The following is a 13,055-nucleotide window of genomic DNA, read 5'->3' as shown; positions in this document are numbered from 1 at the left end:
GGATCGAAACATCAGCTGCCGCTGGTCGCTGTTGCTTAGGGTGTGTTTCGACATGCAGTCAATGGTTAATCAGGGTGCGAACCGGGACTCTTTGGTATCCAGCGTTTCAGTGGCTGCAGAAAACCTCATCAAGCTTTCAAAACAAAACACTGATAACCTCTGATCCTGCAAAAAAAAAAGAAAGAAAAAAAGAAGCAGATCTCAGAAACCAAACAGCTTTCTCAGTATCTCAGCACACAGATGCTCCCCCGTCTGCCTGTGACTACACTGGTTTTCTCTGATTGCACAAGGGACTCTTTAATTTAGTTCCTTTCATTATAATTGTGCGACACACTTTTGTTGCTGGTGTCTTGTTACCAAATTCAAGTGAAACCGCGGATCGTCCTGATTTCACACTTCTCATCTCATCTGGTAACATTTTAGATTCATTTCTTCTGTCTGTTTATCACTTTTGGTCCCAGTGTGTGTTTTACCAGGATTAGCTGAGACCCTGTTACCAGCTGGCCTTTAAGCAGCCTGCACAATCTCACTTTTAACAGCATCACTGAGAATTTGATGCAGATTGTTTATCCAGGAAAAAAATCTCCAGCTTGCTGATAAATGTCACTGAGCAAATAGCATGAGCTATATATTATGAATGCACTCTGTATAGTGTGTTTATAAAAAAAGGTTTTTTTACTGTAGAAATGCCCCAAGTCAAGATAAGAAAATCTGTCCCTGAAGATTTTAACAACCTTTCGTTTACAGTAATTGAACATTTCAGAATCACCATTTTACTAGAAGCCTGCAAGTCTTTGTGCTTCAACAGATGCCAAACATACTTTGCATTTTGCTTCTGAGCCCAGTTCCTTAAAGAATGTAGGGCAACATTCCTGCAACCCATCCCAGCAACACTTCTTATCTCTATTTAATTATTTTTGTTGTATCTACAAGACTGAGCACAAACAAAAACCCCACTCCTCTGTTTCCCTGCCAGTTCTCAGATGTGAACACGCACATGCGAGCACACACTCGACCTGTCGTTTGCCAGACCTTTGAGTCTGACATACAGCACCGAGCTGTTTTTCCCCCTTTTTTAAAACGTGTTCCACATTTGCTTTAAACGGCCAATTTACATTCTAGATGCGACTCTCGGATGTTAACTGTTGGGAGGGTGGGGGTCATCTGTTTTAGTCCATCATCGCTAACAAAGATGCTCGGGAAGAAAACTCACAGTCAATATTCATCATCACTCCATTCATCTGACAGTTTTTTTTTCCTAAATAAAATATGTGTCGCTTAAGTTCATTACGCGGGAATGGAATCGACCTTGCAATGTACCTTTCCATCTTCTGAGTTGATATTTTATTGATATTTTTGTAGAGGAGGCTGGCAGCGTTGCTGAATTACAGTCTCAGATGTGCATTTGGAGATACATCCATCTATAGAGACTATATCATTCATCGATATCATTAATCCATCATTTGTTCATTGAGGCGAGATAAATGCACCGGTCAATATGACTTCAGTCTGTGTGATTGTTCACTCCATCAGCAACTGTTGCTTTTATTCACAATGACTTACAGTAAGTGAACAGGCGGGGTTGGAGTTTATTTGTGTGTTCCTTCACCTTGCTTTCACACTTTTCTCCAGATTGTTTCATGGGTCATCTTTTTTTTGTCTCCTCCAGACCTGATCCACTGCACCAATGAGCTGAACGTCAGCATCCCCCACCTGGCAGACACACTGCTGGAGCGCACAACTAGCAACAGCTGGATTGTGGTTTTTAAAGCGCTCATCACCACACACCACCTCATGATGTACGGCAATGAGGTGAGTCAACCCGCATCGACGTATGGATGCCCGGGGAAATTCGGAGGATGTCTGTCCCCTCTGATCTTGTGACAACAGGAAAATTATTTGTCATCCTGACAAAAAACGCTTGTTTTAAAGAGATCTAAAACGCACTATGGTGCTTCTAAAATGATCCGTCTCACTGTTTTTTTGAGGTCAACATTTCCTGAGTGGTGGGACGTGACTTGAAAGGCCAAAATGACTCTGCCGAAGCTCTAAATAAAAATGTAGAAAAGCTTATTCATCTATTTATCAGTATTGCTCTTCCAATAGAAAAAGGCACCAAATAACCTCTCATTACCAGTGACTCCTGTGTGTGTTATCAATTAACTACACAAATTGTCACTAGGCAGCAAAAGATGACGATCAAACCATTTCCTGTACAGTCTAATACTCTGTGAATGAGCACGAGAGAGACTCTGAGCTTGCTGGTGTTTTGATCGATCCTAAATACTTTGTAGAGATTTCTCTCCAACGCACCCTCAGTGAGATTCTTTGAAACCGTGTCTTCCATGTGTCCAGCAAGGACAGATGAAATACTCGGCTGACATTTCAATGGCCAGTATGACAAATCGCAGCGCTCCACTGCGCACCCTGCGAGAGCAGCGACCAAAAAACATCAAACATGTTAAATGATGAGCTTCTGAGACTAGATAGAAGTGCCGTGGCAATGATTACTCCGGGGACGATGACCCTTTCAGAGCATGTGAGCAACAAAGCTTTCAGTGACATGAGCAGTGACATGATGTTTTAAAAATTTGTCAGGGTTGTTTAAATTGGGCGTTTTTAGCCTGGCTTTTTCCTCACTGGTTTTCACCCTGGCCAGAAAGACTGCGTGTTTACAGGCCTCTGAATTGGCATCAAAGCTTGCTTAACGTGATCTGATCCTTTTAAAAAGTGGATGCTGGAATGGGTTTTTCTGCAAATGGGATATCAGTTAAGGAAAGAAGGGGTTGTTTTGTATTGGTAGTGAGGGCAGATTGTGAACGCTAGATCAAGGAAAAGTCGTATGAATCAGCTCTTAATGTTAAAACACCACAGCGAGCTGACTGACCTGATCCACCCTGGCAACCACGACTCAAATAAACCAAACAAATACATGTAGCTTTTTCCAGAGGCTGCCTTTTTTCTCCATTGAGCTCTTAATTGTCTGCCTGCTTTCAGTTGTTACAGGAAAGTTAATCTGCTTCTTTTCCCCCTGGGTAACTCAACCTAGACAAACTACATCAAGCCTGGACATGTTTATGAATGCTGATACAGTTTTCAAGGATGTCAGTGTGTCTGTTTCATACAGTTTCAGGAAGATTATTTCACTGTTTCCTTCTTGGCTGTGAAATTAGTAAAAGGCAAAAAAAAAAGTAGGGCAAGAGCTTTCAAATAAAGACGGGGCAAACGGTCAGTGAAACAAGTAAGAAAGTGAGTTACACAGCGATAGCTAATATACCCAAGTTTGGTAACACTGGCTACTATAAGATGCTAGTCAAACCCGTAGACTGTATATTAGACTTTGTTGTAGACACAGTGATGTCACCCACTGGCTTTAATGTTTGCCGTTTTCAATTTCTAGCACCAAATCACAACAACTGTGGCTTCAAGGTGATTTTTTATTGTAAGGTCAAGACCCTACAATAATGCAAAGACAACAGGAAAAAAAACCCAACAATAATATGATGCGACAGCGGGAAGAAAAAACTTCCTTTTAACAGGAAGAAACCTTGACAGAACCAGGCTCAGCGAGAGGCGGCCATCTACTGCGACCGGTTAGGGGTGAGGGGAGGAAGACAGGACAAAGACACACTGTGGAAGAGAGCCAGAGATGAATAATAACTGATGATTAAATGGTGGTGTAATTTTTGCAGCCTTAAATCTGCTTTTGTGTTGCAGATGTTGTGTTTTTTTTTTAGATCAGATGCAACTTTGAACAAGCGCCAATTGCTAAGTTAGCAGCTAATGCTGACTAGCTTAGAATTTGGCCATGTGCAGGTTAGAGAGTGCACTGCTGATAGCAACCACTGGTTACTAATGAGAAATGTGTTATCCCTGACCATTTGGTGAGCAGTTGCTGGAGATTGTTAGTTGAAATTTGGAGCAAAGAGGTATACAGGGGTTATGAACGCTTTGGGCAACAAGCGTTGGGCATTGACAGCAATTTACACTATATCTATAAACACTCGACAATTACTCACTGAGTGGTGGAGAAGCCTTAAAGCATAGCAGTAAAATATGTGCAAAATATATGGGCAAATGTTGAAGCCTGCTAGCAAACAAAGCAATCACAAGAAGGTTTTTGGTGCAGCACCACGAGGTGGCTGTAGCTCAGAAGGTAGAACAAGATAATTGAAAGGTTGGTGGTTCAATCTCTGGCAGCTCCAGTGTTAGCTAGAAAGCACTTAGGTGCAGAAAAAAAGTCCTTTTATTAATGGATGAATAAAGCATATTGTATAAAGTGCTTGGAGTGTTCCAGTACAGTAGAAAAGCCCTCTATAAGGACCAGTCCTTTTAGCATTTACCCTCTTTGCAAACCACTTGCCAACTGCTCAGGGAATACGGTTTTCCTAGACCTGCATGACTGAGGCCTTAGGCCTGGCATTTTGTGCATACACAAAATGCCAGGCCTGTGGTGCTTTTTCAAATTCTTCTTCCGAGTTTCCGTGGTGACATGAACAAAAGTCTGTCACAGATACAAACTTTGGTGACCTTTAAATTACGTACGAGCAACGTATGTGGATTGAGACATGTGAAACAAACACAAATGGAGAATATAACGTCACATTTGCAGGGAGGTGGTGAATATGAAAATCAAAAGAATCGTGATTTATAATAAATCTTTTAAAAAAACATATAGATGCTAAAAATCGCTGCACGTGTGACGATGTTTGTGCAAGGTTTCATTCATATATAATTATAGGTAGGGTAGATACACAAATATATACATATGCTATGATCTTTACAGTAAGATGCCACAGATATTCTAATTATTGATAACATATAAATACAATAACACTAGATTTTAATTCACTGAAAACACACAGAAAGCACAGATAATATTACAGTGCACAGTAATATTATTTGTCACACTACTGCATTAAAAAGGCACCGAAACAATAAACAGAGTTCAACTGGAAGGTACATTTTATTACTTTTAAATGTAACTTTGCAAAAAGAAGAACTTTTTTTGTCAAACGTTACCTGCGTCACCCAAGCCAGCACAATTACCCTCTGAAAAATGCAGATAAAGCTGCAACATTTGTGTACATACAGGCTGCCCATGTGGCAGTTTGGCCTTGACTTGAAACTGTCAGGCCACAGAAAGAGAGAAATCACTAACTCATTCTTCTGTTCTTTTTCCTTCAGAGATTGATGCAGTACCTTGCCTCCAGGAATACACTCTTCAACCTCAACAACTTTCTAGATAAGGCTGCACTACAAGGTGATTTAATGCCATTTGGCTCTTTGTAGACTCAGCAGTGCTGTACATCTAACAAAATGACTTTATGTCGGACTCTCGCTGCCTCTGTAGCGCTATCAATAAGCTGCTGCTCAGACGGACCAAATCTGAAAAACCTACAGATGACTGTACCCTTTGTTTGTTACAAAGGGTGCATCATTCCATGTTTGGCACTGATCACCACCTGCACTCATGTATATATCATGTATATATCTATCCACTTAGCACTTTTAATTCTTATTCTTATTTTTATATTTTTATGACAGTATGTTTGCACTGAAGCACCGCAGCAATTTCCTAATGTTGTAAACCTGCTCAACATTTGGCAATAAAACCCTTTCTGATTCTGATTCTGATTCTGATTCTGAAAATTAAAAAAACATGCTTGGTGACTTTTTAATTATATATACAAAAGGAAAACAAGATAAATAAATAAAGTAAGGTAATGCATGAGCACTGGAAATGCGGGTTGGTCGCAAAGAAGCGACTATATTTTTAATTAAAATAAGTGTAGCTTCTTAATCTAATGTGAAAATTGGTCAAGCTGATCAATCTCTAACTGCAGCACCCTCTCTCTGCCCTACAGGGTATAACATGTCAACCTTCATCAGACGCTACAGCCGCTACCTGAATGAAAAAGCCATGTCTTACAGACTAGCAGCGGTGGACTTCACAAAAATGAAGAGAGGGTAGGATACTCTTGCTTGTAACACTTTGCCTGTTGTTTATCCTCTGCTTTACCTGTATAGTAGAAACAGTAAATATATTTTCTATTTTTCCTTAAATGTACATTTATGTTAACAAGTACTCATTGCAGCCCCAAGTGGCAAATGCATGTCTTGTAAAAACAGTGTGTTCAAAATGGTTTCTATTTTTGTGTCAAGTGGTTTTGTGCCTATGTTTGAGATGAGCAACACAACAGTTTTGTTTGCATATGGGCAGCCAATCAGAAGACAGTAGGACCTTAAAGAGACAGAGCTAAAAGGGCACAGAGAGTAGATGAACTGAGCCTTTGAGTAATAAAAGCTTAGAGTCGCTGTTAGTGATATTCTAGAACAATGTTGAGCAAGAAATTGAACAGCCTTTGATGCTAAAATGCTGTATTAGAGTCAGTATATCATAACTGCAATCTTAAAACATTGTAATTATAAGCTAGTGGTCATAACAGACCAAACAAAGGAAAACAATTACAAGTATTGAACCAACAAAGGATGATTGTGAGGTTGGTTTAGGACATGCGTGAGGACATTTTTACATTTTTCAGTGGGGAGGTCAGAGTGGGATTACATCAGGGTTAGATGAGGTCAGGCAGGACCTTCAGTGGATTATAGTGTTTGCAGATGATAGTGTGACCTGTAGTGAGAGTAGGGAGGAGTTGGAAGAGAGCCTGGAGAAGTGGAGGTATGCTCCAGAGAGAAGAGGAAGAAGAGGAGGGAACAGTTGTAAAGTATGGTTTAGAGATGCCACTAACAAAAAGACCAGAGGCAGAGATGAAGATGCTCAGATTTTCACTGAGAGTGACCAAAATGGACCAGATCAGAAATGAATACATCAGCGAGACAGCTCAGGACGACCAGTTCGGAGATAAAGTTAGAGAAGCGAGGCAGAGACTGTTTGACACGTGCAAAGGAGGGCTAGTGGATATGTTTGATGCTGAAAATGAAGCTGGCCAGGTAAGACAAAAAGAGGAAGACCACAGAGGAGGAAGTTACATACTCTTGATTTTCAGTACATCACTTCCTCTACAGGCTTGATGAGTTCTGCGTGTGTTCTCCTGTGTGATTCTTAGGGCTGATGGTGTGATGCGCACCATGAACACAGAGAAGCTGATTAAGACTTTGCCCATCATTCAGAACCAGCTGGATGCACTGCTGGATTTCCAGGTAAACATCTGCCTTAATCGCTCCAAACCCTTTAATGTAAGCAATTGTAGCTGTCACTTCAATATCTCATCTCTCGTTCGTTCCTCCTATCGTCCAGCCAAACTCCAACGAGCTGACGAACGGAGTGATCAACACAGCCTTCATGTTGCTGTTTAAAGACTCCATACGGTTGTTTGCCGCTTATAACGAAGGCGTCATCAACATGTTGGGTACGCACGACACGGCAGATCCTGAGTTCATCTATCTTTAGTTCGTTCTATATTTATGTGGTAATTTTCCTCTGATGTCAAGATCACAAGACTGTGACTCCATCCAACTCCACTTAATCCTTCTTTAGAGAAAATCAATTTTTCCTCCCACTGTCTTCCAGAGTTAAATTAAGGGCCACTGTGTAATGGTCAACTTCTTTTCTTCCATTAATTATTAAGGCAGTGAGGTGTGAGGGTCTGATAAGAGACCATCAGACTCTATGATTTTATTGTAAGTGGGAGTCTTAATGAAAATTAATTTCATCCTGCATGGACAAGAATTGGACAGGCCTAACAGGGAAAATCAGTACCAGATAGATTTTTAAAAGTTGTTTTTTACAGTATACACTGCTGCAGGTCAAAGTAAATTCTGTTTTTGAGCTGTTTCTCGTCTTCTGGCACGCAGAGAAATACTTTGACATGAAGAAGAACCAGTGCAAAGAAGCTTTGGAGATCTACAAGACCTTCCTCAACAGGATGACCAAACTGTCCGAGTTTCTCAAAGTGGCGGAGGTAACGTCCGTTTGTCCTGCCGCTCTTCGATGGAGTTAAACACCTGTAAAGACGATGGGAATATCTATTTGGAGCGAATCTCAACGGCCTTCCTTCCTCTCTGATTTTATATAAATATATTAAATGCTCCTTTCTCATTTCGTCCTGTCACTCAGGAGAAATTTAATCTGCAGAAAAGCGCACTTGAACCTGTTGAGATTTGCTCCAGACTTCTGTTACCCCAGGAACTGATTTACGGTCAGTCTTCTCAGACCTAAACTGACCGCAGATCAGCCTCCGGGAGCTTCTTCTCTTTAATCTTCCAAGTCTCTTTTTTGCACTAGATCTTCTCCTGTTTCTGTCCCTCTCTTGCCCTGGCCTAGGGAGGGGTTTACTTCAAGGCAGTCATTAACGCCAGACTCTTATAGGCTATCAGAGAGACACTCATGTAGAGCTTCCAGTTGAGAGACCCCTCGTGTGCTGCCTGTTCACATGCCTGCACTGCATGCCCAAGCAAGCTCTTTTTCTATCACTATCTCTTTCTCTTGTTCTAATAGCTTAATTTCCACCCTATTTCTTTTTTTTGTTTTGTTAATAAATAGAAGTTTCTTTTATTTTTAAATGGCTGTTACTCCGTTAACAGCTCTTGCTGGGCTTCACAATAAATATAAACAGTTTTATGATCTGTAGACTGCGCAGAGTAATCGTGTACATCTTCAAAAGCTGCCTCGCTGCTTGGTTTCGTTCCCATTTGGAAGAAGGTTTGGGATGCAGCCACTTGATCCCAAAGAAAGAGAGAAAAAAAAGGAAAAAGAAAGAAAGACTAACGTTGACTTTAAGGACCCATTCATTTTACCTGTCTAACAAAATGTGTTTGTCTGTTTGTGTGTCATCTGTGCTCCCCCTCCCCTTCTTCTTTCTGTTCAAAGTCAACATTAGTTGAGTGTCTTCCTTTTGGATGTTTCTTATCTTGCAGTCACATGACCTGTTGTCTGCCCTCTGTGCCCTGCCTGTCTAAACAGTCGTTGTGCTCAGCTTTCATTTCCAACCAGATCTCATCGTGTGTGTATTTATAAGTGTGTGTGTGTACATGTACTGTGTGCGTGTGCGTGTATATATATATACATATATATAGGTGTTTGTATGCGTGTGCATGCGCCTTCCTCCTCTGTTGTCTTTTCTTTGTTTTCCTTTACAGCCACTGCATGAAGTAATGAATGCTTGGGTTTGATTCTTCTTTCTCCCTCCTCCTCCTCTTCCTCTTCTTCCTTCAACACGCCTCTTCCCTTTATTTTTTATTACTATGTGGTCTATTGGGTTTCTTTCTTTCTTTCTTTTTTTGGTTATTCCCTGATTTATTGTTACATTTGGTTTTATTTTTATTTTGCCTCCCTCCTCCCTCCCCCTATCCCTCCTTCCTTTTTTTGTGACACAGCGAGTTGGGATAGATCAGGGCGACAGCCCCGATCTCACACAGGTCAGTCTACATCTCATCTCAATCAGTCAATCAACCAGTCAGTCAACCAGTGTATTAAATCCGTCAAAGTCAGTCCCATAATGCTTCATTCTAAACGCTCCCGTTCCCTACTCACCCTACAGACCTGCCCACACTGCAGCTGCCCCGTTCTCCTCCTCTCTTCTTCACTCTCCTTAACTCCTTCACTTTGTCTCCTTTTCTGTCTGAATCGAGAATAGAGAGGACACATGCAACTAGCCTGAAAGCAGCATTTCCCCCCCCCCCCCCTGACAATTTTTAGTCCTGTTTTCTTATCTGAATCCTTGCAGAACAAATTTTACTCTAAGGTAAGATTTTTTTAAATCAGTTTTTATGCAGCACAGCCACAAAAGTTTTCAGTCTCTCTCTCTCTCTTTTTTCAGATTAATTTTAGACTGGGGCATATAATATGTCAGAATTTTTTCTGGCAGTCTTTCAGGCATTTTCCCAGTGTAAATATCAAAGCTTGTCTGTTGACTCAAAGGCTTATCATACAAAAAAAAGTCAGCACAACTTTATGAAATAGGCTTTTGTCCATCTAAGCAGTGTTCACATCACTTTCTGAACAGATTATGTCCCTTTGTATTATTAGCTGTGGGGAGAGCAGCGAATGGTTTTTGTTAAATAGGTTTCTGCAAATATGACTTGGATAGGTGTACATAATGCCATCATAAGTACTGCATACTATGCTATGGTCCTTGAATACAGCTTATGCTTTTCATTGGATTTTAACAATGTGACAAAAAAAACTTAAATGGAAAAAAGTTGTTTTTTCTTTTTCTTTTCTACATTTATGTCGTGTTTGTAGTGCTTATGAAGACCTTATATGCCCTTATTCAACAACATAGTGAACCATGCCTTTACTAAGCTCTAGATATGTGTCTGTTTTAATTTTAAACTTTTAGCATATTCTAGATTTCTCTGAAGAAGGATGCCCAGAATTCGCATTTTACTCTCTTTCCCCCTTAAAATAAGTATATGAGAAATCTTTTCTTTGCCTGTTGTGTTTGCCTTGTGTTCTCTGGTGCTGAAATGTAAAGCTCTGGGTGAAAACTGTGGTATCACATGTGGTCCAAATGAACCCATCCATCCTTTTTGTTTTCCAGTAATGAGTGCAGGCCAGCTGTTCGATGTGTATACCTGGTTTTTTCACCAGATGTTTACATTTGACTGAGTTAACTTCCTTGGCTTCCAGCGGGACACAGTTTTGGTGCTTAGCTCCAGTGATTACTTCCTCAGCCAATCAAACCACTAACACATGAATCTCACTGTGGAATCCACAAGTTAACTCTTAAATTTTGGATAGTGATTTTCTTTCTGTGTATGCGTGTGTAAGTGTGTGTGTTTACGAGAGCATTTGTGCACTGCTGGCCTCTGCATGGGCTCGTTAGATGGTTCACAGACGTGTTTGTTGTGTTTCGACTCTGGAGCCCCGCAGCGATGATGCTCTGCTCTGTCCCGACCTGTCAGTCCTGCTGTGGACTCGCTTGCATGATCCAAAGCTAACATGTGCATGCTGGCCAACCAAACCTGATGAAACCAAATGAAAAAAACAAAAAAACAGAACAAAGAGCTGTCATAGAGTAGATAGTGAATTTGAGGGTGATGTCTAAATTTTGCTGCTGCTTTGTGTGTGTGAGAGAGAGATGAAATGAGAAGTGAGGAGAGGAGGGAAAAGCGAGCTAAGTGCCCCAATTTGCCTACTTGCCCATGGTTGTAATCTGCTGAACCCCACCCCCCTCAGGCTCCCAGTTCTCTCCTGGAGGCTCTGGAGCAGCATCTAGCTTCTCTGGAAGGCAGGAAGCTCAAGGACCTCTCCACCGCTAGCAGGTATGATCAGATACCTGGCCTGCTGCATCACTCACTTAATGCTACTTTTAAAACTATTATTTCTGCTACAGCTGTTCTTTCCCTTACTGCTACCAGCATTAGCACTACAGCAACCATGGTGTACTGCTGATCTGCCACCATGAATTTTACTACTGCCAGATTTTTACAGTTTCTCTTATAGCAAACATAAAACTTGCATTTTACCTACATGCATCATATGCTGTTGCTTAAATGATACTTACAATCAAATTTTACTCAAAGTTCGTTTCTGATCACTACTTTGAAACATTTCAACCGTGGGTCATGCTGATGGTGCCCAGATAACTAAATGGTTTTTTTTTTTAGCTTTACATGGTGTTGTTAAAAAGTATCAAAGAGTAAAGTAAAGAATATCCCCCCCAAAAAGAAAAAGAAATTTAAAGAGACCTGTAAACCCTGTGTGTGTTTGCGGGTGTGTGTCTTACCTTAAGATCCAGCACCTTGTCCAGTGCAGTGTCATCTCTCTCCAGCACGGGGATCTCTCTCAGCCGCATGGAAGACAAGACGGAGGACAACCGACTGCAGCAACACAAGGTGAGTCAAACCTGTCCACAGTATGTGGACAGGTTTGCACAGTTCATACATACCACGTGCCAGAACTATTGCAGGGATTCAACCACAATATGATTGCCTGTGCTTTTAGGTTCTTTTGTCTTCTATGCTAGTGAAACACTCTGAAATCCGTTCACGTGTGTGAACCATGTAGACCTCGGTGTCTTAAGACTTTCTGCCCTCCACACTGTTGTTAAAGTTGAATAGACAAGTGCATTAATTCTGCAGTACAGTGAAATACGCTGTTTCTCTGTAGTGTACAGAGATGCACACAGAATAGAAATGAACTCTCAGTCTACATACTGCACTCCTGCAGTGGAGTTTATTCTCAAACAAACCATCCTGGCCTTTCATTTGATAGTAACAATTTAAAGGAAGATTAACCCTTGAAATACACACTCACTGGATGCTTTGTTATTTATATCTAATAAAATTCTCATTAATGAAACTATTAAACTGGGCAATAATATGGCAGCAACTCATTTAGATGAGTTAAAGAATGTAGACATGGTCAAGATAACCTGCTGAAGTTCAAACCAAGCATCAGAATGGGGAAGAAAGGTGAGGAGACTTTGCATGTAGCATGGTTGTTAGTGCCAGACGGGCACTTTCCCACACAACCATCTCTAGGGTTACAGAGAAAATATCCAGCAAGATGCAGTTCTCTGGGAGAAAATGCTTCGTTGATGTCAGAAGAGAATGACCAGACTGCTTCAAGCTGATAGGAAGACAACAGTAATTTAAAAAAAAAAACACTCCTTACAACCATGGTATGCAGAAGAGCATAACACATCCAGCTTTGAGGACAACCTTAATCGCTTTTGGACAAAAGAAGATATGATCTGATCTGGTCTCATAAAACCATGGATCCATCCTGCCTATATGGATGGTTCAGGTTGGTGGTGGTGTAAGGATGTGGGGGATGTTTTCTTGGCATACCCCTTGATACCACTGGGTATTGTTTAAACACCACAGCCTGCCTGAGTATTTATGACTGCAGTGTACCCATCTTTTGATGGCTGTTCCCACCAGCAACTCTAACTGGCTTCTTGAACATGACAATGAGTTCACTGCACTCAAATGGCCTCCGTAGTAACCAGATCTCAATCCAATAGAGCACCTTTGGTATGTGGTGGAACAAGTAATACTAGATGTGCAGCTGACAAATCTGCTACCATGTCAACATAGACAAAATCCTTTGAGGAAAATCGCCAGCACCTTGTTGAATCGCTGCT

General features: G+C 41.0%; 1 protein-coding gene across 3 annotated transcripts in view; it reads left to right on the top strand.

Annotated features, from left to right (window-relative positions):
* Positions 1–13,055, top strand: part of LOC146700434 (phosphatidylinositol-binding clathrin assembly protein-like) — a 31,230-nt gene that overhangs the window by 5,312 nt on the left and 12,863 nt on the right. Inside the window, exons 2-10 of one of the 3 annotated variants that reach the window (XM_085470642.1) lie at positions 1,670–1,812; positions 5,188–5,263; positions 5,868–5,970; positions 7,071–7,164; positions 7,262–7,373; positions 7,819–7,925; positions 9,340–9,381; positions 11,144–11,229; positions 11,739–11,802. In XM_085470642.1, coding sequence (XP_085326768.1) covers positions 1,670–1,812; positions 5,188–5,263; positions 5,868–5,970; positions 7,071–7,164; positions 7,262–7,373; positions 7,819–7,925; positions 9,340–9,381; positions 11,144–11,229; positions 11,739–11,802 — 827 coding nt within the window. Of the gene's footprint in view, positions 1–1,669; positions 1,813–5,187; positions 5,264–5,867; positions 5,971–7,070; positions 7,165–7,261; positions 7,374–7,818; positions 7,926–9,339; positions 9,382–11,143; positions 11,230–11,699; positions 11,803–13,055 lie in introns of all 3 variants that reach the window. The other 2 variants (XM_085470641.1, XM_085470643.1) reach the window with 2 other exon arrangements.

This window comes from Copadichromis virginalis, linkage group LG10 (assembly GCF_057382275.1).
Source record: "Copadichromis virginalis isolate Kocher_CV1m ecotype Utaka linkage group LG10, C_Virginalis_male_GT1.1, whole genome shotgun sequence".
In the NCBI taxonomy this organism is placed as follows: Eukaryota; Metazoa; Chordata; class Actinopteri; order Cichliformes; family Cichlidae; genus Copadichromis; species Copadichromis virginalis.
The sequence above is the reverse complement of the archived record's forward strand: the minus strand, read 5'-3'. Positions and strand labels throughout refer to the sequence as shown.